The sequence below is a fragment of the Bombus vosnesenskii genome, unplaced genomic scaffold, assembly GCF_011952255.1.
Source record: "Bombus vosnesenskii isolate JDL3184/JDL3185 unplaced genomic scaffold, Bvos_JDL3184-5_v1.1 scf7180000013352, whole genome shotgun sequence".
In the NCBI taxonomy this organism is placed as follows: domain Eukaryota; kingdom Metazoa; phylum Arthropoda; class Insecta; order Hymenoptera; family Apidae; genus Bombus; species Bombus vosnesenskii.
This window is the reverse complement of record NW_022882988.1, coordinates 2,968,607-2,994,150: the sequence shown is the minus strand read 5'-3', so window position 1 is coordinate 2,994,150 and position 25,544 is coordinate 2,968,607. Positions and strand designations below refer to the sequence as shown.

Sequence of the window (25,544 nt, the reverse complement as noted above, 5' to 3'; positions counted from 1 at the left end):
TTTGCAGCTGCTGCGCAGAGTCTGTCTTTTTCTCGTAGCTTGGAACTTCGTTTGCTTTTTTTTTTTTTATTATACGTTGCGTCGTCGTCAAATCGTTCTTGGCGTTTGTTTAGTTACGGCTATCATAGTAATAGTTTGGTTTTATTTACCAATTTCAACCTTATTTTTGTCGGAGTTGAAGATACATAAATATACCTATTGGTAGGAAACAATATTTAAGCAGTTTCACTTTGACCTGTATTGGTCAAGCCTATGTATAGTCTATACTTTACTGCCTTGTTTTCTTACAATAGTCACAGATATGTATGGGAGACGTTTATTTTTCTCTTCTCTTTCTAGGACATTTTTCTCTTTCACGAAATGTTTTTGAATCGTTACATCGTTCCTCAAGGTTGGATTCTTTCGAATTATTTTTAAAATGGCACTTAATCATTTACATATTTGTCAAAATAACCATAGCATCGATCGTCGTCAATTATTTATATAACGGCAAAACAATGTGACGTTATTGATCACGTGCAAAACATATTCATCCGACTATGCAAAGTTTGTCGTTTGTTGGACAGCAAGCATTTGCGCGATGCATCAATTAATTCTGATATTTTACAGTTAGATCGTGAACGTAATTATTTATGATCTCAGTAGTACGTCAAAGTGTTTCATTTAGTTTGCTCTTCCATTTTACTCTTCATCATAAAAACGTGTTGCTATCAACGCCATGAACTTGCCCGATAAAACAATCGCCAGTGATATAATACAACTTTGGACGTGTTATAAACCGAATTTCGTTAATCCCCAGTTTCTGTTTGTAAAAATGGTCGCGAAGGTGTCTTTACTAGATCGCAGGCGAGATAAGAGGATATAACGTTTCATTCAGCAACCAGCCGGCGTCGATTTCGCTGCGTTTGCCAAACGGCCGGACATGGTCGATAACGGCGCGGTAGAAACGCGACGACGTGGCCGCGGCGCGTCCGCGTCCATTCTTGTTGAGCACGGTGTCTACGATCGCGTAGCAACGCGCCACATTCGACGTACCTACTCGTACAGTTAGCAACACGTTTGGCAACGTCGAAACTTGCGGCGAATTCCGCATCAACAACGACGATGAGAACGTAATCCACCTGTATCCATCTACATACGTACGTGTTCTATCAAAACGATCCGAAGCGTTTGCTGGATCGTACGAACCACGAAATCACCGATGTGTTCTCGTTTACCGTAGTGCAAGTAATCGCATCGTTTGATAATGATGTTTTGTCTTTCGCAAGATTACGTAAGTGCACTTTGAATTTTCGCGATTTGATGGTCCCATCTAATTATAGATCCAAAGACGAAACATGCGTTTTGTTCACGTGCGAATATCGGACTACCTCCTACAACCGGTTTCAGCCGATCACCGGTTTCTCTCGCAACGTTATTATAAACCCGGTGCGGTCGATGAGCGCCAGTATCACCGCATTGAAAATGCGGCGGCGACGACCGGCCAACGAGGATGCGTCGCACACACATCCACGCAGAGGAAAGGAGGCAATCGCGACGTGCTCGCGGGTTTCGCCGTCTTTTCAGTCTCGACTGACCGGGTAGATTTGGCAACGCTGCGGCATAGCAGCGGCATAGATTCCGCTCCGCAACCGCAACCGCACGCCAGCCTAGCGCCATGATGCCAAACCAAGCCAGCCGTACAACGGTTTCTCCGCAGTGACGCGCAAGCTGCCGGCGACGGCGTAGCGTACACAAGCCAAATCGCTTGCGGGATCATAACGTTCCGTCCAAAAATTTCTTTTTCCAATTCTTTTTCTTAGTCTTCGCGCGCTTCGATCGTCGACATCGACCAACGCGCGAGTATTCACGCGCGATACGAACAACCTTCGTTCTTATTCATTGGTCGCGAATTGGCCAGCTCGTGCGATCGTATACACGTTCAGCTTAATCCGAATCGATACACTCGTATCTTGCTCGTTCGACCGTTGAAACACGATCGACTCTAGTCGAGTCGTGTCATCCCCTTTTGTAATCGGTATCGTTAAGTAGCGGCAAATTTCTCTTCTTTGTTACATGGTTACGTTCTTTCCTTTCCTTTCTTTTGTTGTTAATATTTGAAGTAATTGAACGACAAAAAGAAGAGAAAATCTATAAGGAATAAAAAAGAATCTCAAAGGTGACTTTGATAAACCTTCCCACGATAAGCACCATGTTCGATACTGAGAAATTTATCGGAGAAATCGAGAAACGACCGGCGATTTATGATGTGAATCGTAGCGAGTACAACGACCGTAATGCCAAGATGACCGCGTGGGACGAGGTCTGCCAGGTGATGGTACCGAATTGGGCGCGCTTGACGGACGAGGAGAGAAACGTAGAAGGTATACAGCCTCTTGCGATCGATCGATCCGGATTCCTCGACTTGCACTTACTCGACCCTGGCACGAGTTGTCGTGACCGTACCTGCAGTCGTTTAAAATTAGTACAAATTGTTTCATCTATTCAATAATTATAACAATAACTATCGTTCTACTTACATAATCTTTAATAAAAAAACAAGATAGAAATATCTTGTTTTTTCCGACGCAAGTGATCAGTTTTTATAGATCTCCTTTAAAACCATCGTAGGAAATAATCCTTAGTAAGAGTAATTTTGTTTATTATCGTTAGAACATGTTATATGTCTACAACAGAGTCCCATAATTTGCAGAGAAAAACTTACGTGGAAAATGGAGAAATATCCGTGACTATTTTATGAAAGAATTGAAGCTTCAGAAATCGCAGAAAGTAGGGCCGGTTGGTCGGAAACGAAAGAAATACATGTATTTCGATCAACTGTTATTTCTAATGCCAACGGTGGAGAATAAACGGTTAGTACCTCCCGAATGTTGTGAGCGCGGAGATCGTTCGTATTTGAACGACGCATTAGCCAGTCTATAGTCGTATGCCCGTATTCCTATACGTTACAGAAATGCCGGTACTACATTAAATAATTGCAAATCTGAGGAGAGCGAGGGTGAAATTGACAATCCGGTGATCGAAGAATACGACGTACCATTGGCCCATGCTGCTCCCTCCATTACCACTGGCAGGGAATACCTTCAGCCGGGCGCATCCTATAAAATGTGCCCCCGTTATCCGAAGCAGCTTTGTGAGACGTCGTTCGCGTCCTTCGATAATGAAATTCACGATATCCTGTCGTCACACAGCAGCCAACGAGTTACATACGACGAGGATGACTACGACAAAATGTTTCTACTCTCGTTGTTGCCGATCATTCGACAAGTACCGGAAGAGAAGAAGCTCGATGTCCGGATACAGATGCAACAAGTCTTGGCCCTGGCACTTCGTCCTCCGGATAGTATGCAATGATAATTCTGATATTTCGAAGATTTTCTAATAAAAGCACGGCGAACTAGGACATGTGAGTATGCTAGTCCATACGAAAAAAATTCTTTTTTTATTCCGTTGTTTCCGTTAACAACGATAATTATGCAAACGGAGAAACGATATTTTTATGAATTTAGTATCGCGTATTTTTTGAACTTTGGAACATTGCAACGAAGTTATATCTACATCGCACTTCAATTGTGTTCGTTTTGATAAAGGCTAATATCATCGTAGATGTTATATAGATTGTTTATATCGTAGACATAGCGAAACCACGATAATGTTTGAGAACGTCTTGAACATAAGCTTTTATGAAAGAACCATGACTTAACGGATTACACTTCGAGTACCTATATCTGTGATATTACACGAGAAAAACTACTTTTGACAAATGCAATACTAAAAATAGGATTTATAACGTGTCCTACTCTACTATAGAAAGGATGGTATACATAGTTGTTTTTCCTACATAAGACAATGATATAATATGTATTTTCGTAATTTGAAATAAATGCCAGTGGATTATCGATATTTGTCCAATATGGATAAGTGTGTGGATGCGTTGCGCAAGATTATAATGAGTATGTAAATATGCAAAAAATAAACGATACGTAAGGTTACTTCTCGTCGATACAGAATTCGCTTGCGTTTTGGGAAGTATGGACAGGTGGCAGCACCAGTACTATACTTTCGAACTTTTCACTTTTCGTACTTCAGGTAACGCATATCGAACTACTTAATTTAGCAATTTAGTAGATATTTAATGGAATCACGGAAATTATCCCATTAAAATGCGCCTACTTAATTTCGCACTTAAATAATGTACTTGCAGTAAGATTTATCGTTAAACATGATTCGTATTTACTCATTTTGTACTAATCTATTATTTGTCAGTTTAAAATAAAATTATTGTCGAAATATGATAATCACTGCCCGTATCGTATAAATTTATCCTTCGTTCGTTCACGATGGCAGTAAATTCGATGCGGGTAGAAACTTTGAGGTATCCATTATTTCTCGAGAAACTTAATGGTGACGTGAATGGTCGTAATATCATTTACATCTCGGTACGCTGAGGAAATTTTGAAGTAGCATTTTAAGACGACATAAAATCTTATCAAAAGTTGAAAAACCTATTTTAACATGGTTGACTTTTAATCGTTAACTGGAATAAGATGTAGATATACCTTTTTATGTAAAAGCAAGTCAAACGTTATATCGATCCTAAATCGAACTTAACTAAGATTATACTTCAAGTATTTGTTAGAATATTTAGTTCTAATCTAACAGATACAGAAAGAGTAACCCGATATCATTGAATAAGAGAAAAATGTATTTGTTCGGATATCGTATCGTTTGTCGTTCCATTTTTACAGAGTGCAAACTGTATTTAATTAACCTACCATCGCATCCTCTAGTGGGTGGTATCCTGTTGTAGCATAACGTAAAATGGTATTCATGCAGCGCATCTAATTATAACAAATAATGAGGTCCATCCAGAATCTAAATTCACGATGTCCTATTTTTTTTATAGTCAAAAGTACAAAGGGGATGGAAATACGGTGTGTACTTTACTATTTTTGTTAGTTTAGTGAGCGTACAGCGGTAAATATCGATTAAAAATTCTGTAATGTGAAAATACTTTGTGGTTTCTGCAATCGTTGTTCTTCGAATCTCGATTGCCGATATGTATGTAATCTCTATTGTTGATATAAAGCAATTTTAAATGAAATTTTGATCCAAATCTCTTTAACAAAACTCACCGAATAAATTGAATTTCGATTCGATACGACTAACCACGACTGTTCGTTCACCGAAGTGCTAAAATAATGTACCTTGGTAACGAGAACGATGCGTACACCTATTAGCTGTTGCGCCCCCACTCATTTAAATATAAACTGCCAATCATTGGCTTTCCACATAAATTGCATAGATCGTAGACACCTTCGGTTATAATATTTGACCAATTTCGTTTTACAACAGAACAAAATGAAGTCGTTAGAAATTTCGTTGACTCTATCATTTCTTTTGTCATCGAGCGTTTACGACCTGAAAGTTCAGACAATGGAGATGCATCGTTTCCCCATACCATTGTCTCGTTTTTTTGTTTTTCTACGGTATTTCATACTCAAAAAAAAAAAAAAAAAAAAAAAAGAATAAAACCAAAGAGTGGACCACAAATACAGCATTACAATACGTTTGAAAACAAAGAATCGTTTTTTCCTATCATACATTTAATCCACAAATAAATTACTTCGATGAAACTTTGCCTCTATATCTACGTTTATCGATTATTATTCAACAAAATGTCCTTGATCCGTATTCGAAGGGTGAAAATTAATTCAGCGATTTCTGACTGGAACACTAGATGATAAAAATGGCATTAACGCATTGACAAGGACAATCGGTAACCGGCTTGGAACATCAGGCGTGTAAACATGCAAGGGTTACCAGCAACTAGTGGCGTTTGTTGAAACCCAACCCCTCGGTGAACCCTCCTTTCCCTTCCATTCACTCCCTTCCTGAATAGACACAGCCACCCCCTCGATTTCCACGTATCCACCCCTCTCTCCTAGCCATTTCTCTCACCCTTGCTCGTTCACCGTTCCCCTCTTCTCGCTATCTGTCTCTTTCCCCCTTCGACACGCGCGGCTTTCTCTCGCGCGCGCGTTCTTCTGCCTCTGGAGCAACTCGCAGCATCCATCGGCCCGCTCCGGACTTCAGTCCATGTCGAGAACGCGGCACCGCCGGGACCCTAAGGACCCTTCGATATTCACGGATCCTTAGACCTTGCGAGCTAGTGGTATCGAGACAAAGCTGTTCGTTCGAAAGCCACAGCCACGTTTCAATCAAATCGTCGACCGATCGAGCGTATTTTTCAAATAAACCCGACACCGCACTCTTGTCAGTGGGAAACTGATCTCGTTCCACTGGAGAACTGGTATCCTCTATGGTACCTGAAACTTGAGCCTTCTTCCTCGATCGAGCATATTATGCTACCAGCGAAACAAAGAATCTCGACGACCTCTCAATAAGCATTTCTAAAGCGTCGAGATCTGTTTACGTATAATACGTGGTGGACGTATAATACGAAAAAAACGGAGCGTCCGATACTTTCGAATTCATTTGTCATTTTGGCCAAGAACCCGTGTCCCGAAGGATCAGCTATCAGCTGTCCGATTCTATTCGGATGTTCTAAGGGGTTGTCAGAGTATAAAAGTAGATAGTCGAATTTAATGCGGATAGAAGTAAACCGCTTAAAGCGTGATCTTTGAGGAAGCGACAGTTGGAAGGGAAGAGGAGCCACGAGGGCCCGCGAGGAGACTGAAGAAGAGAGATTTCCCGCAAGACTGCCGGGGGTTGTTGCCCAGCCCCGGAGAAGCGGACATCAGGCCCGGATGTTCGCAAGGACGAGACGCCGAAAGCGCTGCCATGCTACAAGGGAAACTTTTCACGGCCGTCAACAAATTCCTTACGACATCCCCTTTGGTTAACAAAATCAAGTTGCTGATTGTAAGTTTCTATTTCTTCTCTCTCTCTCTCTCTCCTTCTCTCTTTCTCTGTTTCTCTGCATCTCTGTCTATCTGTCTGTCTGTCTCTCTCTGTCTCCCTCTCATCACTTCCCTTGTCCGTGTCTGTCTTTGACCTTCTTCTCCACTGGCACAGTTTCTCTTCGACCTTATTGAGAAAAGTTGTCAGTCGCTGTCTCCGGTTTGATTGTATTCCGAGCCGTCCCGAGGAAACTGTTTAGAAAATTGTCGTATATATCCTCGACCAGCCAGATGGGGAGAATATTTGTTGTATATTGGAGTCACTTTTCTCCGCTATGATCTTCTCCACTGCCTTAATGGAGAAAATGCATTAGTAGCTGAACGTATGAAATTGAAACTATATTTCGGACCATTTTCTTCGATGAAAGAATATAACCTTGTGGATAGGAGGAACGTAACGTGAAATGCTTGGAAGGGAGGGTGGAATTTCTCGAAATTCCTCGTTGCATGCTTAACTCGGAGTACGTTACATTCTGCAGAAAGGCACCAGCAGAAATTCGCAATACAGATTTTTTCTCGTGAGAAGGAAAATAGCTTGGATGATACTACAACAGCGATAGTATGTTGGAAATGCAAGCTGTACAGTTTTTACGTACCCTTCCTCCAGTTCGAGAAAGTATTTATAGTAGCTTTCCGAGAGGGATCTTTTTGTTTACCTGACTACGAAGTGAGAATTTTGTGCCAGCGAAATGGCCCGTGGAAACTTCGAACTTGTTTTTCCCAGTCATGAATACGACCAGGATGGCACCTTTAATTGCACACAATTATCTAACTCCACGCTTGTTTGAGCACCATTATACCTTCTTCTACCACTGACTCACCCAACTTTTTACTTTCATTTACTTTTTCCAAATATTCTCTTAGGTCTCGAGTTAATCTTCGCTAATAGTAAAAACGCGAGCGTTAAGGAATCAGAATATTAGAGGGCTTAGTCATCTCCAATATATATTTCATAAAGAATTAGGTGGGAGAATCGTACAGTTTAAAATTATGTGGTAAAAGTGCAGCGATTTGGTAGCAAAGAATTGTCACGTCCTATCAATCATGTAATTTCATACACGTGCTTCGAAACCGAACGAAGTCATTGATTGAACATTAATGCAAATCGATAATGCTCCTATCTACGAGAGTAGTTACATGCGCATACCTTGTAATGCTCCAAATTATATAGCGATACACGTCAGTTATTTGCCAGATGAAACAATCAAAGCACACTCCATTTCCCTCGTTTTAACTTGTTGCTCGTCGTACCTCCATATCCTTCCGTATGTTTATCATTGGTTCTAACTGAATACCATATTCCTGTCACTGATAAATCCTATGGAATTCGTCTTTGGCATGTAACGACGACTACAAGCGAATGATCAAAGGCACACGGATCGTAATTTCATGTCGAATTCGTGAAACAACAACGTATGATTCTACCAATTTACCTTGCACGTTTGATACAAGATAATCTAACACATCTTTAATTAAATTTAATCAGGGAACAAACGTATCGTGGGGGATTAGGAACAAGCAATTGAATTCTCCATTCCGCACGGAAATGATACATGCCAAATATAGGAATACATTTTAAGGGATCATCCTCGTCGTATTACATGCGCCAATCCCTGTATCGTCTTAGGATTCGTTTCGAAAATTCCACGTGTAATCTTCGACGTATTATGTAGAATATTCTCTCTCTGTTTCATTAAGCGATACAATCAAAATCATAGGTATAAGATTTATATTTATTTAAAATTTGTTGCTACGAACTGATTATGGATTTATAGTACTTTTCCAAGAAAGTGAGTTTGTCTAAATTATTGAAAAATGCAGCTTACTGTCAGGATCTCTTCAATTAGACGTGACCACTTTCGTTAATCATACTCCTAGAACTGAAAGTGCACGCGAGATTCAGCTCACAATCCCTAATTCATTACTGACTAATTGAATTTGCGTTTCTTCCGCTCGTCCTCTTACCAGCTCTGCAAGGTACCTGACTTGATGTTTCTATTTACAAGTATCAGACTTCCGATAAAGCACTTTGATCCGGTTGCTCGAGTACTGTTTCGGACGTTTCAACATTGTCGTCTGTTGGAACGGAACGAATCTCTAGGAGTTCTCGCGTTTCTCCGTCATTCTCGACGTGCCATTATCATCGACGAATGTTCACCGCAGAACTCGAAATTCCGACCGGGCACGATGCTACACGCGAAGACAAATGGTCAGATCGTAAGCAGATACGAGACGCCGTCTAAAAGAATGCACTGGTGGACAACTTCTAGCCCGAACTGCATCGCGAATGAGCCCTTTGAATAGCAAGGCGTAGCAGCCACGTTTGTTGCAGAGTGTAGAGTCCATCGTGCTTTCATCCTGCCTCCATAGTTTGTTACTTTATCAGTTTACGTGAGCCACACACAGTGGTACAGGTCAGTCTGTTGACTTCCCCAACGAGATTAGCATTGTGTTCTTTCACTTGCAGCGTTCCTGTGATTCTATTAGCCCGAGCAGAGTTTTTCTCTACGTGCCGCTTTGTTGTGTTTTTATTGCTGTTCATGGTGTTTTATGTTGCAACTTGCAGAATCCACATACCTACTTTTTTACTCGTGTTTGGCTTTGTGAAATTTCAGCATGAATGCGCGTTACTACTAGGAAAGAATGATCTTTGGTTTGAACATTCTACCCTTTCAGTTTCGTCAAATCAAAGAAATCATACTTGTCGTTCGTTTAAAAAGTTGTACAAACAATTTTCATTTCTTGGAACTCGATATTGTGTGTTTGCTACCGATATATAAAATATATCGATTGAGTTATGATTTTAATCTTTAATTGGTTTATTTACCTGGTCCGTCTCAGATTATATAGATTGTCGATAGATTATCATCAACTTTGAAGATCCAGTAATTCATTTTTCAAAGAAATAAGCTTTGCAGCAAATCTACCTTTTATTATACGTATTCATACATATAACAAAATATTCGAACTAATTTTAAACGAATTTTCAGCTTTGCTTCGTTCATTTGACAGCCGTATCACGCGACACATGATTGGTCAATTATCAGCATTTATGGGCACATGTTATACGCAAATTGCGTTCCAGATCAACGGAATTTTTGTCAAACGTCTGTCGAAATATTCACTGAAAATCTCAGCAGGATTTTCCCGCGCGTTGAAATCCCTGGAAGTTCCAGTGTGTACCATTCTATCGAATCAGTTTCCATCAATTTGATCAATTCACCTGCGAATTATGACGTTATAAATTTGAATCATTCGTATTACGTTTTAATAGACTTTCTATGAGATATCGTGAGTTTTCATTCTTTTTTTCTTTTTTTTTCGTCGATCGAAAATTTGCTACCCGATAAAGGAATAATTAACTACGATCAACTTCATCGAGCAGGGTAAATGTTTAAAACAAACGGTCCGGTTTGGCTTTCTCTGGTTTCAGCCGACGAAAACCGTCGGGCCAGTTCAGTTTCAGGCGGCGCACCGTATATGCACGTAATTGCGCATCGTTTAAACGTAGATTAAAGGAACATGTTGACAGCCGTAACATTGCACGTCCGAGCATCATAATAAAAACCGGGTCAATCCGCAACGTTTTGGCGATGACACAATTTCGTACTCATCGCAAAGCACGTAAGTTACTTTGAAAATGTTAATGAGTCAGGACTAACCAAACCGTTAGTCCATATTATGATTACATAATTTGGGTCTTTGAAATGCTCAAGGAGAGGAGAGTTATTAACATCACTGGATGTCCTCTTCAAATTTCTGAACGTGAAATTTGGAGAGCGGAATATATGCTTATCTAGAAATTTAGAAGAAAAGTCACAGTTATAATTATGTATTTCCATCCCGATTGGTTAAAATATAAGATAAGATAAGAATTTTACGAAACAGATCTCCCAAAAATCATCGAAAATAATTCGAGCTCGCGATATTTAGCATATATTATATGTATCGTTCATCACGTTTACGTACTTTATCTCTTCGTTAGCAGATCATATCTGCCTAAATATAGTTTGCATTTTTCCTTTGGTAGAACACCTGAGCGTTTCTTCATTCATTTGCGATGTGCTTTACAACGATTCTTTAATAGGTTCTTTTTATACTGGCGCAGAGAAAATGGAGGAATGTGGCTTGAAGAAGACAGTAAGTGGTGGAGTAGTGGAAGGTCGAATTTAATTAGAGTATTCCATTTTCTGTGGTAATTTGTAAGAAATAGGCGAACGTTTCATTATTTTAATTCGTTCAGAGCTTTCTCTAAATTTGTACCTATCGTAAAGGAAAAAATTTCCTGTGGTTCGTTGCAATACGCCCACTCGACTTCTGTTTGATTTATAATGCTTAGGCACTTGATTCCAATTTAAAAAATTGAGTAAAAATATAGAGAAAAGATAGTATGACGAATATCTCACGATATGAAACTTGTTAACTCGCTAAAACATTTAATTTCTGTTTCGAAGCATCGAGCACAATAAGATAATTTTGAAAAATTATCAGCACTCATACTTTCCGCAGGCATTGTGCTGTCAACAATACGCTATATACGAAATCTTACAACGCTGACCTATCTGCTTTCATCTTACGTAAAGTAAGAAACGTATAGCCAAGACGCATTCCATTTACCGCTTTGTATGTCACATCTTATAACGAGCTACTCAAAGGTAGGGAAGAACGGTACCGGTGGAATGCGCAACAGAAGCATACAATAGCCTGTAAGCTTCGATACTTCTCCCTTGTCAATTTGCATATCGACGCAGATACCGCATGTCGTCAATTCTTCGACCAGGATCATCCTTTATTCCTTGTTTTCGCTATTGCTTTTTATCGCCGATCAAAGTTTTCACACTGGGTGTTTCGATTAGAACGAACACATTTAATACAAGACGTCGTAAAATGTTATATTTCATCGAGTTAGTGACAAAAGGAACGATCCATGATGTATGTTTATTCTCTCCTAGATCGTAAAGCGAAGAACAGGCCAAACGACATAATGTTTACGAGGACGAAGAGTTTAATTGATATCGACTCATAAATTTCATAGGTTTTCATATCCTGTCGAGATATATCTTTCCGTGTCGCAAAACCCGGAGGAGCTTTCATATCACACGCGTGCACCATCAAAATTTCATTTTTCTTTTGCATTTTTTCGCCGATTGCTTCTCCAGCTGTGGTCCGGAGAGATTGTTCGATTTAGGATTTAGATTCGATTCAGGCCAATGGAGATCTCGCACGAACAGTCCGGATTTATTCGAGAATATCTTGTGCAAAGCGCGTTGAAAATCCACGGATCGGGCGACTATTGGATACTTCGAATTCGAGTATCGGGATTCGACGATTCCTATCGTTTTCCAAGCTCCAAAGGAGCATGCTTTCTTGGAAATATTCTGACTGTTCGCGCGCTCAATGCGACTACTTGGCCGCGAGTTTCGAGTCCGAGTTGCTTCATGTTTCACGCGCTCTCTCCCCCAAAATCGAATCCTTCCGTTTGATCGCTTTCACCTTTGAAATGAAAATTCTTTCGTTCTCACTACGTGCAAGAGTCAACCTATATATTACTTTTCTCTATTTTTCGACGAAAACAACTTATCATCCAGCTCGTATCTCCTATCGATTATTAATTTCTCTTTAACGACTGCTCCATTCTTTCAGAGCTGTCGATTAAACTCGGACGCTAACAGAAAATATTCGACGAGAGTATTCATTAATATTTCACCGAATAGCAAATAAAATTAGCTCTAGAATTTAATTCGATTGACTGGACAAATAGCGAGGTGCTACCGCGGTGTTCGGAGCACGTTACGAATTATTTTATAGCGATACACGCGGCCACGTCCCATTTACCATGCCTCGCTATTTGAATACCGTGTATTCTAATTAACCGCACCGTACTCTTGCATTTGTACGGATAATTAGTTTACTCAATGTCATTAATATCCGTAACGAGACGATAACTTCTCGAATACCCTGACTTACTATAGCTTCGTTTGTATTGTCGAACTTCGATGAACAACATCCTTCAAGATGAGTGATAGATTATGATAGCTGCGAGATAGTTCTTGCAACGTTATCCATCGTGTAAATGCACATCTGTCCGTTACTACGAGTCTGTATATATTAAGCAAACGAGTCGCTATTTAAATCAGTTTCGTTATTCACGGTATTGCTCGCGGCCTACCCAAAAGACGTTTCGAGGTAACTTCGTATGGTAACTCTATTCATTGTCCTAACTTTCTTCCCAAACTTCTCCGACGTTCGTGCATGCGTCTCGGTTCTCGTGGGCGTAGGAAACGCTGGGGTGGAATGCGGCTGAAAAATTTGCGATTGTCGAGAAACGTATTGCGAGGGGTAGCCGGCGGATTAGCGAGGAATATGCAAGAGGCCCTGGGAAATTAAGGGGACAGAGATTTCGCGTTTCGCATAATGAAGGCTTTACCGTGGAACAATAAGATTCGCAAAAGTGGAAATTAAATTATATTTAGGTGTCCTTTATGGCAGACGCTCAGAAGATAGACAGGAATCTAATCGACCGAATTCTTAATTCTGTTTTCATTTTATACAGTCGAAAGAAAGAAAAAAAAAAAGAAAAAAAGAAAAAGTGGTGGGGAAAGTGATAAAAGATGAATCCTTACGATTGCAATATTTTCTTCTGATTTTTAGAACTTACATTGTTCACTTTGATCGATCGATTCGGATATACGTACTTCAAAGATAAATATACCTTCGCGTATAACACGTCTGTTGTTGATCGAGGATGAGATATAAAAGACAAGATTAAGGTGGCGATATTATTTATCTTGACGACACTTATCTTTAGTTATTTATATATGACGGTCCGGTCGCGGGTGTTGCAAAGAGATCGCGATAAATTTAAGACAGGCAGGCTCGTTTATCGAATATTCGTCGTAAATAGAGTATTTTCGAAGAGAAAGCCGCGGGAACGAAGACAAAATCGATATAACCATAAAGATACCGATCATCATAACGATTCGCCATTTATCGCCGAGTTTTAATGAAATTTAAGAGCGTTTCAAGTTGGTTGTTTGTGATTTACGCGTAGCACGCTGACAAAGCACAGAAAACGAAGTCAATTTCGTAAATTAAACCTCGCTCTCTCGTATCTGACAGTCTACAATAAAATTTCGGGGAACGCGTATAAAACTTGCGTTATCTTCGCGGGTAACGATGCGCACCAGCGTAATAAGTTTGTCAGAATGTACATAACGATATTTTATTTCGTCATAGAATAGCTAACACGATCACTCGTTGCTAGTAAAAAATGGCCGACGTCTTTTTATTATTGAGCAAATAGAGGTCTGGTCGATAAACCGTTCACTTTATCAAAATGGTATTGACCTGACCAGGTAAACACTGTGGCAATACCCATAGGCAACGCATATCGCGCTGTAATACATACGTGTTACATCCTACATTTCCTAATTCTAATCTACGTTGAATCAAATGTCACACCTAAGCCATCGGGGTGTGTTTTCCCATCGGCGATGTCGTGACGGGTATAACACTGGTTCATTCGTAAATGTCATTCATTATGCCATTACGTGGTACATGTCACGAGTATTAGTGGGAAAACACGAGATATATCGAAGGCAATTAACACGAAGGACATCGCGATAAGGCGATAGCCAGCGGCATTTAAGACACGACATGCATCGATCTGGTTTAGCAGATAACGAGGACGAGTTTCCTAATCGAGATTTTGACACGATGCATCGCGATGCTTTCTATTGCCATGTCGCGAAGAAGAACCAACAGCAACGACGATGATCAATTGAATTTTTCGACAATGCTGATGCGCTGGAGGGGATCGAAGCTTTTTTATTCTTTTCTAAACTACCCAGTAGCGAGAAATTAAATCGCGCCATCGATTTCCGTTGCGTTCCAATCGCGTTCAGCGAATATTTCCCAACCGACGGTATACGTAACCTAACCTAAACCTCTTTTTTTCCTTCTCCCATTCACTGTTCGATCCCAATCGGCGTGCCACGTTTCATCTGCATATCCATCGATTGAATATGCAAATGTTTCGTGTATCGTGAAACACCACTTACGCCGCGCCGCTGCGACCCTACGGTCTTTTGACTGTTCTACTCGCAGAAATACAGTGCCGCTTCTATCGGCGAAGAATGATAATGTGGCTTTATTTCGGACAACGGCGAGAAAATAACGGGGCCATTGCTATTGCTAGAATGGCGAAACATCGACCATTATACTCGGAAAATTCTTGGCCGAGGCATAGTCGTAAAAGAACAGTGGGAAATAGAGGGAAGCACGCGTTTGGTTTGCCGAAAGTATGAATATCGAATAGGTAAATCTGCCGAAGGCTTCTGCCAGTGGCACGGTCGTAGCGGAATGTCTGAATTTTATGTAACGTACGATATCATTTCGAGAAACAGAAGTATAGGATTAAACGTGGATTTTTTTTTCATAAAGATACAGATACAGTACCTATTTTTGACAACGCGTAACGTAATCACAAATGTTACAGATAAAAGAATCTTTAATGATTTTATACTTTATAATTATTATACGTGTGTCTGATAAAACAACACGATGATCGATTTACGTGTACGAGTTAATGCATCGATAAAATCGAATTACATAATCATCGAAGATCACGGAATTACATATCTTATTGATTTGGTAACAATTAATTGCGTATCAGATAAAGAAGATTTCTTTAACTTGATACGAGAACTAGCGATATTATTTCGAATGGTAACATGTAAAATCGACGGATATATTATTTTAAAAAGAAAAGGTGTATATTTTTCAAAGAAGTTTTTTTATTAAGTGATTTAAATTTATAGCTTTCTAAATCCATAAACGCTGATTCTAAATTTTGATAAAGTTCGTACAGTCGTCGTAAATCCTAAAATTTCTAAATATTTACAGACGTTACGTCAGAACAAGTGCGTATCAACGTCTTGAGAATTTTTAGGCCGTTCGTGAACCGTAAATTCCTGCTCGAGTTCCCATTCGAGGACGAACTTCAGCCGGCAATTAAAAATCCCCTTGGTAATCGTAGCACTTTTAAACAATTAACGAGCGAGCAACTGCGTCCGCTGTAATTAACCGATAAGCAACCCGCCCGTTCCTTTTCAGTCTCACGTCGCATTGCATTGTTTCCATTTTCGCGAGCTCCTTCAGAACAATTCGACGGGGCTAACGAATTTTTTTCACCATAGAGCGAAACACAAGCACCCGTAACGCGAAGCGACATTTTCAAATTTCATTTTGCCTCCTCTCTTTTTTCTATTCGATACGGCGAACGCGAAGAGAAAACAAACGCGAAACTCTCGTTTCTCTTTAAAACGTCTCATAAAACGTTCCGATATTAACCCGAGTCTGTCCAAAGCTTTGTCAGTTACTCACGTCGCTAGCCTATTCTCTATTTGTTCTAATTTGCATACTCAAGTTTCACAAGATGGCTGATATGAAATTTTAAATTTCATCGCTGCGCAAAGCGCACTCTGTCAATTCGTTATACTCATTTTTTAGTGTCCACACCTACGTTATACACGTATATATATATATATTTCGCCGTTGAGTGAAATTTACGATGGCTAGAAATTCCAAGACGCTGTCAGAATGTCTCTGTGCACCGAAGTAGATGCGTTTCTCGCTTCCCGGGCTCGATGCGTTGCTTTCTTCTTCCTCGTTAATTCTAACGAATTTGAAACGAGATACGAACGATTTTAAGATAGATGGAGTACCGGCGGTAGCATTAAATGAGAAAACTTAAGCGTTCTTGCGGTGTTCGTCGTATTACGAAACCGTTGCTGCGACTGTATGCACTAGCCACACTTTGGCCCGCTCTTTTCTTCGCCCATTTGCTTTGTGCACGTTGATCCAACCATGCTGGAAGTTCCCGGTAAGACGTAGCCGTGCGTTAGGAGGCTTTTCGAAAAGCTTCAAGCACGTTACGGTTGGAAACACATACCTACTTTTCGCCGGGTGAAAGTCCCTGGAGAGAAAATATCGCGCTACACCTACTACAGGAATATAAAACTCGGCCGTTACTCCCATCCGGAACCAAATGGGTGAAACGATGCTAAATTCTTTTCAAGAATATCATCGTACTTGTCACGTAGGCTCGTGTTTCCACTTAGACCGTGATTCGAGGGATTCGCGAAAAATGTTCAAACCCCTCGCGGATAGAGCATTCATTGGCAGCCTGGAAACCCGATCATATATTCCTGTCTCAATTCGTGTCTAAGGTTCACGAGATACCTGAATGCGAAGATCAACGGGTTTTTCGATCACACTAAATGGTACGAGGAATTTAATGGACGAGGCAATGAACGCGTGTCATTGATCTGTCGCGAATAATCACGCCATTGTATCGGGAGAACAAGGACGTGAATTAGTCGTATTTCACAGGCGTTTCGTCGATCAATTTTAGTCTAGATGCTTTATTGTTATGGCTCGTAGCACAGTTACTATTCTCGCGAACATAATTCTTTAATACTCTCCTATAAATAAAAATTTAGTTGCAGGGAAATAAAAACAAAACGTGTCTGTAGCAAGGTGAATAAGAAACAGGAATAGTTTCAGAAATTTTAGTACAAGTTCATGGAACGGCATCTTGTTAAAAATTAATGTTTTATCAAAAGGTGTGCTAATAGAAGAGGCGAGGAAAAGGCACGCGGTATTATTGAACGATGAATAGACCGTGTGTTTTCTTTCGATCGACCTCTTTCTCTTTATTCTTATCCTAACCGTACTTCTTCTCTTCGAAGAATGTGTCGTCGAAAGATAAATTTTCATCCCGCGTGAAAGAAAATCGCGATGGCTGTTCTCTAGACCCTTAGCGAGAGCGTAAAATGTTGTCGTTCGATCGATTACAACAGATATCGGTTTGTTACCGAGGAAAAGAATTATTTTTCTTCCTTTAACGGAGCCTAACCTACACAATGGCCTATATAATATAATATGAATCGTAAACTGTGTGTGTTCCATGGTTATCCTCTGGCAATGAATTGAAAACGAAATCGCCGCTTAATAGCTAGCACAAACACGGGCAGCCGTGCCGTCGCGCGATCATTTCCTTTCTCATAAGCTGAATTATGGCGCAGAGCGACGCGTTTGCGTGAAATCGGTCGTAAACGGGCGGTCAGCCGCAGCGCTAACGAGTTCGCCCTCAACGCGTTTCTCTCCCTTTCCCAGCGTGTCGATTAATCGGTTAATTCTTGGTAATTCCGTACATTCCCAATTAGCACTCAGCGAGTACGAGTACGGTACGTGGTCGGCGATCAAATTCTGTATACAATGTTTCTAGTTACGAGTTTCAGCTTGTAAAATCGTTCGGAACTCGCCAGTTGCTATGGTTCAGCTTCTGAGGACAGGTTGTAGCGCGTTTGGTTCGAGACTTCGTGGAAATTGCACGAGCGGAGGGTTGAAAATGAGAGAAAGGTCGTGAAGAAGGGCGACAAGAGCGCGCGAGGGTGTTTTATACTTTAACCGCGTACCTCGTTCCTGATATACCGGGCTGTGTCTTATCTGGTTATCTTGAGAAATGCTCTTGAATATTAGAAAGATTTTCTGACTCGGCCGAGTGCCGGAGGAATCCTCGGAGAAACTGCTGGTCCCTCGTTGATTGAATAGTGTCGAGCAGGCGGTTGCTTACATGCTTACAAGGTACAAGCTTGTCGCAGCAGTTTACCCCATGTAAATTGAATCACTATACCGCTACAACGGGAAGGTAACTACATGTCTACAAATTGCACTAATCCGGAATGGAATCGGTGAAATTTGCCGTGTCGCAGTCAAACCCCCGAGACTCCAAACACCAGATGCGTACGTATAAGCAAATATCCTCGAAGTTAACGCTCAGTTGGCGCTAAGAACATCGTATTTCACGTCAAGACATTTAACCTTCCTGTGTACTCGTACATTTCGCGAGATATTTTTTCGAAATATTATCTCTGTATAAATCTGGCAAGATGATTTCTCTTCTTCGTAATTGGCCATTTGTAACGTAAACATTACAGTTTCTTCGTTATCGAACATCAATTATCGAGCTACGTACTTTCTTCCCTGGACGCTCCGATGGTATTTCATCCGAGGAAAAATTAAATGTTTAATAGCAACATAAAACGCTATCTCTTGTATGCAGGCCGTGCCACGTAATAGTCGCATGCAAATCGTCAGCCGCGCGTTCGAGTCAGTCGAAGTTTTCTCGTTTCTCGTTCAATCAAAATGCGAGACAGTGTGATCGAGTGCCAGGTCTTATCGCGCCTACGGCCTAACCCTCGTAAACTTTTCTCTTCCTCGGTCCATTCCTTTCCATCGACCTTGTGTCTCTGCTATACGTTTCTCGTTGTACGTTTCTCGTGTCGTTGCATCGTGCTTGTTTTCCCTACCCTGTAATTCTTCTCTCAGCGAAAATTACATTCGCTAGTTGCTTGTTCCTAGTGCTTACAGCACTGATTTACGTAGTGAACACATCCATTCTGTTTCTCCGCAACCGTTCCGACGAACTCTCGAAATTCGCTTCACGCGTTTTACAAACGCGTTATACAAACACCCTTTGGCGTTAATTGACACGATTTTCGAAAAGCAAACGATTAACGGCGGCATATAATTACAAGTCTGCCAGGAACGCGTTTCCATGACGTTTGTTTACTTCGATCCACACTCAAATTCAACGAAATTCTCATAATTTTGAACGAACGTTTCAGATCGCGCGATTTTCAGCGGAAGTCTCCGATCGCACGTTTTAATTAAAACGTCTTAACCCATAAAATTCCGCGAGACCTGAGCCGCGCTATAGCATCAGGCATTCCATTTTGCGACGTCCTCTCATCGGTATTCAAAGAAAGCGTTCTTTTAATCGCCACCAACATTCCACGATCCTGCGGCAAGATTCATGCATCGGCCATTGCGATCGTTAGGTTCCTTATACCCATTTAATTGTTCGTCGATCTGTTAAGTATTCGATGCTTCAACCGTTCGACCAGATGCTCGCTGCTAAGACGAGTTAATTAAGCGGCACGTTTATTACGAGACTTAATCGAGTTAGAACGGTCGCGTCGTCCAACCAACCTTCGTGCCCTCGGACGAATTTCGTGACTCTTTTAGCCCGAGCCAAGTCTCGATATGAAGAACTAGGCTGATATGACTGGCACAGCGATAATAACCACGGCTGCGAACAACGGTAACATAACGACGTTCTCTTCGCCGCTCTTCCACCTGTTCTTCCAGATGACGAGTAATAAGCCGGTCAATTGGCGTAGTCGTTGCCGCTAATGAAGTTTCCCCTCGACGAGGAAATATCGAGAAACGAATTAAGATCGTGCTCTGAGTTGAAAAGACTTTCAACGATGCAATGTGTATTACCAATTCATCGAGCGACTAAAAGAATACGAAATGTGAATCGATTGATGATTCGCTATGGATACACTCGGTAGAGCGAGACGGATAATCCGTGTGGCTACGGTAACATTTCTTCGCGATTAACCGACACGACGTTAGAAACGATCGGTAATGATGCAATTTCTGGCTGAAAGTCCACCGGTCAAAATCTTACGCGTATCGTTCATCTCGCTGTTGTTTCATTAACCAACTGGATAATGGACCGTCTGGTTGTAGGGGATGGTCGTAATTGAATTATCTACATGATAGATTGCAACGGACAAAATCGTTCTTTTTCTGGTCCCCCGTCCATCTACTTTGTTCTCCAATTTCCTGGTTTCGTTGCGGTTTCTACGGTCGCGGTATGCGACTTTGTCTCCGGAAGAAATCGTGATTGGTTAGAGCGACGAACGCTTGTTAAGTAGTTTCGAAAGTGCAGGTTGCTCACGAATTATTTTTATACAATAGTGTCAGTTGTCCGTTTACGATCGCAGGAATTTTAATTATGCGGCTAATTAAAGACAACGTTCGATAACGGCTAATCGGAAAAACGAAGGGATAGTTAACGAGCGATTACGAAGGGGATTAAAACCGTTTTTATAATTACGTATCGAAGACGTTCCCCTTTATGTAGTGGTCAGCGAGGATGAGTAAAAAGGAAAAGTATTCGTTGGTAGATCTCGACCGGAATCTGAAATCTAATCCAGTGAAATAGGCTACGGTCACCTTACCCACGTTGGGTGGCACCGATAAAATGTAATTTAAATCCGAGGAAACGTCGAATCCGAGCACAAAAATGTCAGGACCGATCGGGAACGCGTGACGAGTTAACGAGAATCCGATTTTGCCACTGTCTTTTTACCGATGGCTATGCAGATGAAAATAAATGGATAGAAAAGAAAAGGGAACCTCGTTCCACGTTCTTTTGTTACTAAATTCGCGAAACTTTTCCTGTCGGTTGATTTTAAAATTCGAAAGTTCTGGCTGCAGGGTGGTCCGCGTAATTCTCGTTCTAGCCATCTATGTCAGTTGTGAGAAAGCTGCACGGAATTCAATAAATCGGATGTCTCTTCTTGTCCGTTCGGATCACCGTGGTTTTTCCGCCGAGTTATCGATCGCTCATGCGTTAAGAAAAATTTAATTCGTCTTTTTATCCCGAAGATCGCTGCAAGAAACTGTTTGCCTGCGAAAATTACGATTTTATGATCGGCCGTTTCTTTCCGAGTGAGAATACGAAATTTATAGTGGTCGCGATACGCGAGCTCGATCTCAGCGGAAGATTAGGGTCGATTCGCGCCCCGAGCGACGGCTCTCTCATTCCGCTCGCAAAAACGCAGCAATTTGGCGAGTCGTCTGATCCGAGGTTTATCGCTGTGACGTGTGTATGTTGTGTCGAACTGACAGGGAAAAAAGCCGCCGGCTCGAGCTTCTTTTATTGTCGCGGGAAATACCACGGAACCTGGCAGTTTCTAAACAGAGTTAAACGCGTCGTAACTTGCGTCCTGACGTTCGAAATGCTTTCAACCGTTGTGTGCTTTTTCTCTTCATAAATCAAGTCGACTTGCAGTAAGGACTCTATGGCTGTTCTTACGGTTATTAAATCCACGTCTCAATTACTTTCGTTAATAAAGTTCCGCGCGATAAAATTTCTTAATTTTGCAGATTAGAAATTAAAATTTCTAAGTTTAAAAATACCGGGACGGTATTATGTAGGAAAGAAGAATACAGGCAGCTTTCGATGAGATTATTTTAGTCAGAAAAGAGAAGCGACCAATTTTATGCCAATTTAATAAACTAAATTGCCAGAGTTTAACGAGAGCGTTTCCCAATCGAAATCCAATCGATGTTTCTGTTACGAATCGCATCAATTACTGCCATCAATTACTCGGCTGTTGATATTGTCGACAATATATCTCGCACAGAGGAGGCTGAATGTCAAGCCGACCATCAAGGCGTTCAATCGATGTTCGTACCTACAACGAGACACGATTACCGTGAACAGCGCAAAAACACGTTCGTGGCTAGCTCCTAAACCACGCGACCGATAAACTTTGTACGCTGATACGCCTGCGGGACGTGTCTCCAAGTTTATAACCGCGAAACAGCGAATACCTGCCACTTCGTGATCGTTACCCGATTCCTGTATATTTTTCACTCCAGTTCCGTCCGAGTTCACTCAGTTCCTTTCTCGCAAACTGTCCGTTCACGTTATCTTTTTATTATTAAATTCCGGTAATACGCATCGGGCCAACGTGCAAAATCATCGATAGAATTGCGTGTTATAAGAACGAGCCAATAGATGTGTCTTTCTTCGATTAGAACACATAATTCCAATTTTCTTTTTCACGTAGCTTCGTCCAGATCCGTTCTATTGTGCTTTCTGTGTCGCGGTGAACTGTCTGTCCATCGTAACGCGCGTCGTGCCACCTGTGGCTAGCGAGCTAGCTCGATTCATCGACCATCAGAGAACGTTAAATCGTTACCCACGAAATTCATCTGTCTTCTTTATTTGCCACACTTTGTCTCGCGTGATTCCACTCTATATTCGCAAATAAAAACCGTGAAATCTCGACGTCTACCGTTTTTCTAAGCATTTTCTCTCTAAAAATTCCTGAAACTCTGGCGTATAAAAGATGAACAAGCGATCAGACGGTTGTTCTCACGAGTGTGTTTATTTAAAACGTTTGCAGACGAGACAGAACAGCGGGACGGTAGCGAACAGCGAGGGACAAGAAGGAACGACGAGCAGCTGTTCGCCGAGGACGTCGGCGGCTACGATAACGATGACGATGACGACCACACCGACAACGTCGACGTCGACGTCGACGATGACAGTCGCGTCAATGGCGATGCCATTTGTGCCCGTGGAATCAGAAGCATCGATATCGTCCAGCGCGACAGACCAACGGCAGCAATGTCGTTGGCAATGGCAACAGGCCCCACAGCCCCATTCGGCGACTTGCCCGATCACGGCCACGTCGTCCTCCACATATTTGTCGGCCTCGTCGTCCACGGAGGCCACCAAGCTGTCAACGAACGTTCTCTTTTCCTTGCCCGCGTCTCCAAAGAGATCAGCCCCTGAATCGTCCAGCAAGACGCCTACTATATCGAAATCTCAAATGAAAGGTGAGTTAATTTAACGATTATCAAATGGTCGTAGCAATCAGATTTGAGACATCGTTTGCACAAATGGACTATGTCTTTTTTTAACGAGAGAGTATTGATTTGCATATTCCAATAATCTGCAGTAAGCTGTCAATTTGAGGAAGACGATTTAACTAGTGACTGAGACTCCTAATTTTTTTCATATAATAATTTTTCAATTTATGGATCTTCCTCCGTTTAATTTGTCTCATCGTTTTTTGGTTGAAAGTAAATTATATGGTATTTCCACTTGCGAGGACTAAAATCGATCTAAGTGGAGTTAATTTTTAATTCTGTAATTATAGAAATTTCGGATTTAAGAAATGACCAGATTAATCGTAGAAATAATCGTAGAAACTCGCATAGATCTTATGTAAACAACAAATTACTCAGCTTGTATTAGAATTAGCCCACTTTTGCTCTCGATGCTTCATTTGCAGTCGAATCCGATATAGGTTTTTCAAAGACAAGAGAGAATTGGTGGGTAGAAAGTGGAGTGGTATTCGTTTGTAGCCGAATCTGGTACCTATAGGTTGTTTGAAGGCAGAAGAGGACTGATGGGCAAAAAGTAGAGTGGTATTCGATCTATTTTTACGATCTTTAAAAGACAGATAATCTTAAATTCGTAGCTGAGAACTCGAAGAGTTATGTTGGTGTCACATTCTATCCATATTAATGGCTCCAAACAAATATAACAGAGATTTTCTTTCTGTTTGAATTTCGAGGATTAAATACGATATCGCGCTGGAAAGCTTAATATGAATTTAATCTGACGTATCCTAACAATGTATAACTCTGCTCTTGTGTTATAATTTGGAAGGTGTTGTGGCGATGAAATGAATGTACCTGTGGGATATTATTCGTAGGATTACTTTTGAGAATATTTAATCGGAGATGAAATAAACATAAATCATGATCCAGGAATATATTTAAACCGTGTAACGAAATTTATTACTTTAATAACCGAGCTGGAAGTATCCGAGTGAATTCATGAAAACATAAAACGACTCTCGTTTTAAACGCATCCATGACTTTTCAGTCATTTTCCATGACATGAAAGAAAATTTTCATATATTGCATCTGTAATTAGTTCTGTTATGTGATAGAAATACAGAGCCGAATTTCATACGAAAATTTATTTTATTGTTTGTGAATTAAGTTTTAGATATTATGGTGCCTTTTGTTTCATTAGCTTATCATCAAATTAATTAAAATTAATTATGATACCTTTATAATTCCGAACGAAGACACGATAATTAAAATTTCCAATATCATATCTCTTTTACAGTCATTAATTCCAGCGAATCGTTGAGCAAAAGAAATTCCACGAATTGTTTTTGTTACACGGCTTATCTTTCCACGCAAATTGGAAACAACCAAACCGTTTTGTATTTTATTTATGGTATTGAGCCATCGTTACGAGCCACTACTTCGTTAGCGTTGTCAAAACAGAAGAGAAATTCGCAAATACATAGCTACAAGATGGTGCAATCAACAGCTTTTTCGTCATTGCATTGGTATACTGCTGTATACGGACGTGAAATGGTCCGTGTGACGTCCTTCATTGTCTGACCGTCAAGGCCCAAGCACCATTAGACAGAGCCACAATAAACCTAAGGCCCTATTAACACCGAATCTCATTAGCTTGCAGGAACCTTTAATCCTGCAAGTATTTTCGGTTTATACCTGATACTTAAAATCCTTAGGTTTATTGCACGTTCTTACAAATTACGGAGAAAGCGGATATTTTTCTAACAGAAAAGCAGATTTTTCCCATAAACAAGGTCGCCCATGAGTCACGTCGGTAAGAGGCTTTTTCCTCTTATCTTCATTTCTAACGTTGGTCATAACTAATCGTCATCGCGGATCGTTACCCTCACTTTTCTGACGAAAAGTGTGAGCAACAAATTCACGTTCTTCGTTCAAAGGGCACACCCTTACCGAGCTTTCCTCCGTGATTACATAGGAACGAATTTCACTTCTACGGCATCAGGAGGGTCAACTTAACTTCTTGTACTTGCGCTCTAGGCTTGTTCCACAGTAATATTCAAGTAACAGTTAAAGCTCGTCAGTTAGTCTACATCGACTCGAGTCGAAGGACAGTGCAAGGAA

General features: G+C 40.9%; 2 protein-coding genes across 7 annotated transcripts in view; both read left to right on the top strand.

Moving 5' to 3' along the window:
• The window catches only part of LOC117236792 (calmodulin-like), a 77,297-nt gene that overhangs the window by 11,944 nt on the left and 39,809 nt on the right, over positions 1–25,544 (top strand). For 2 of the 6 annotated variants that reach the window (XM_033500053.1, XM_033500055.1), the window contains exon 2: positions 22,979–23,414. In XM_033500053.1, coding sequence (XP_033355944.1) covers positions 23,072–23,414 — 343 coding nt within the window. In that variant the 5' untranslated portion in view covers positions 22,979–23,071. Of the gene's footprint in view, positions 1–3,271; positions 3,407–6,583; positions 6,886–22,412; positions 22,521–22,978; positions 23,415–25,544 lie in introns of those variants that run through there. The other 4 variants (XM_033500057.1, XM_033500052.1, XM_033500051.1 and 1 more) reach the window with 4 other exon arrangements.
• LOC117236794 lies at positions 365–3,354 on the top strand. The gene is made up of 3 exons (XM_033500059.1): positions 365–2,363; positions 2,693–2,852; positions 2,952–3,354. Exons 1-3 carry the CDS (start codon positions 2,192–2,194, stop codon positions 3,352–3,354), a joined length of 735 nt encoding a protein of 244 aa, XP_033355950.1. The 5' UTR covers positions 365–2,191.

Excerpts from the sequence above, each read along its gene's own strand:
- LOC117236794 (XM_033500059.1), top strand. The coding sequence starts at position 2,192 with ATGTTCGATACTGAGAAATTTATCGGAGAAATCGAGAAACGACCGGCG. Across the intron at positions 2,364-2,692 it reads CGAGGAGAGAAACGTAGAAG|AGAAAAACTTACGTGGAAAA; the intron begins GTATACAGCCTC and ends CATAATTTGCAG. Across the intron at positions 2,853-2,951 it reads CCAACGGTGGAGAATAAACG|AAATGCCGGTACTACATTAA; the intron begins GTTAGTACCTCC and ends TATACGTTACAG.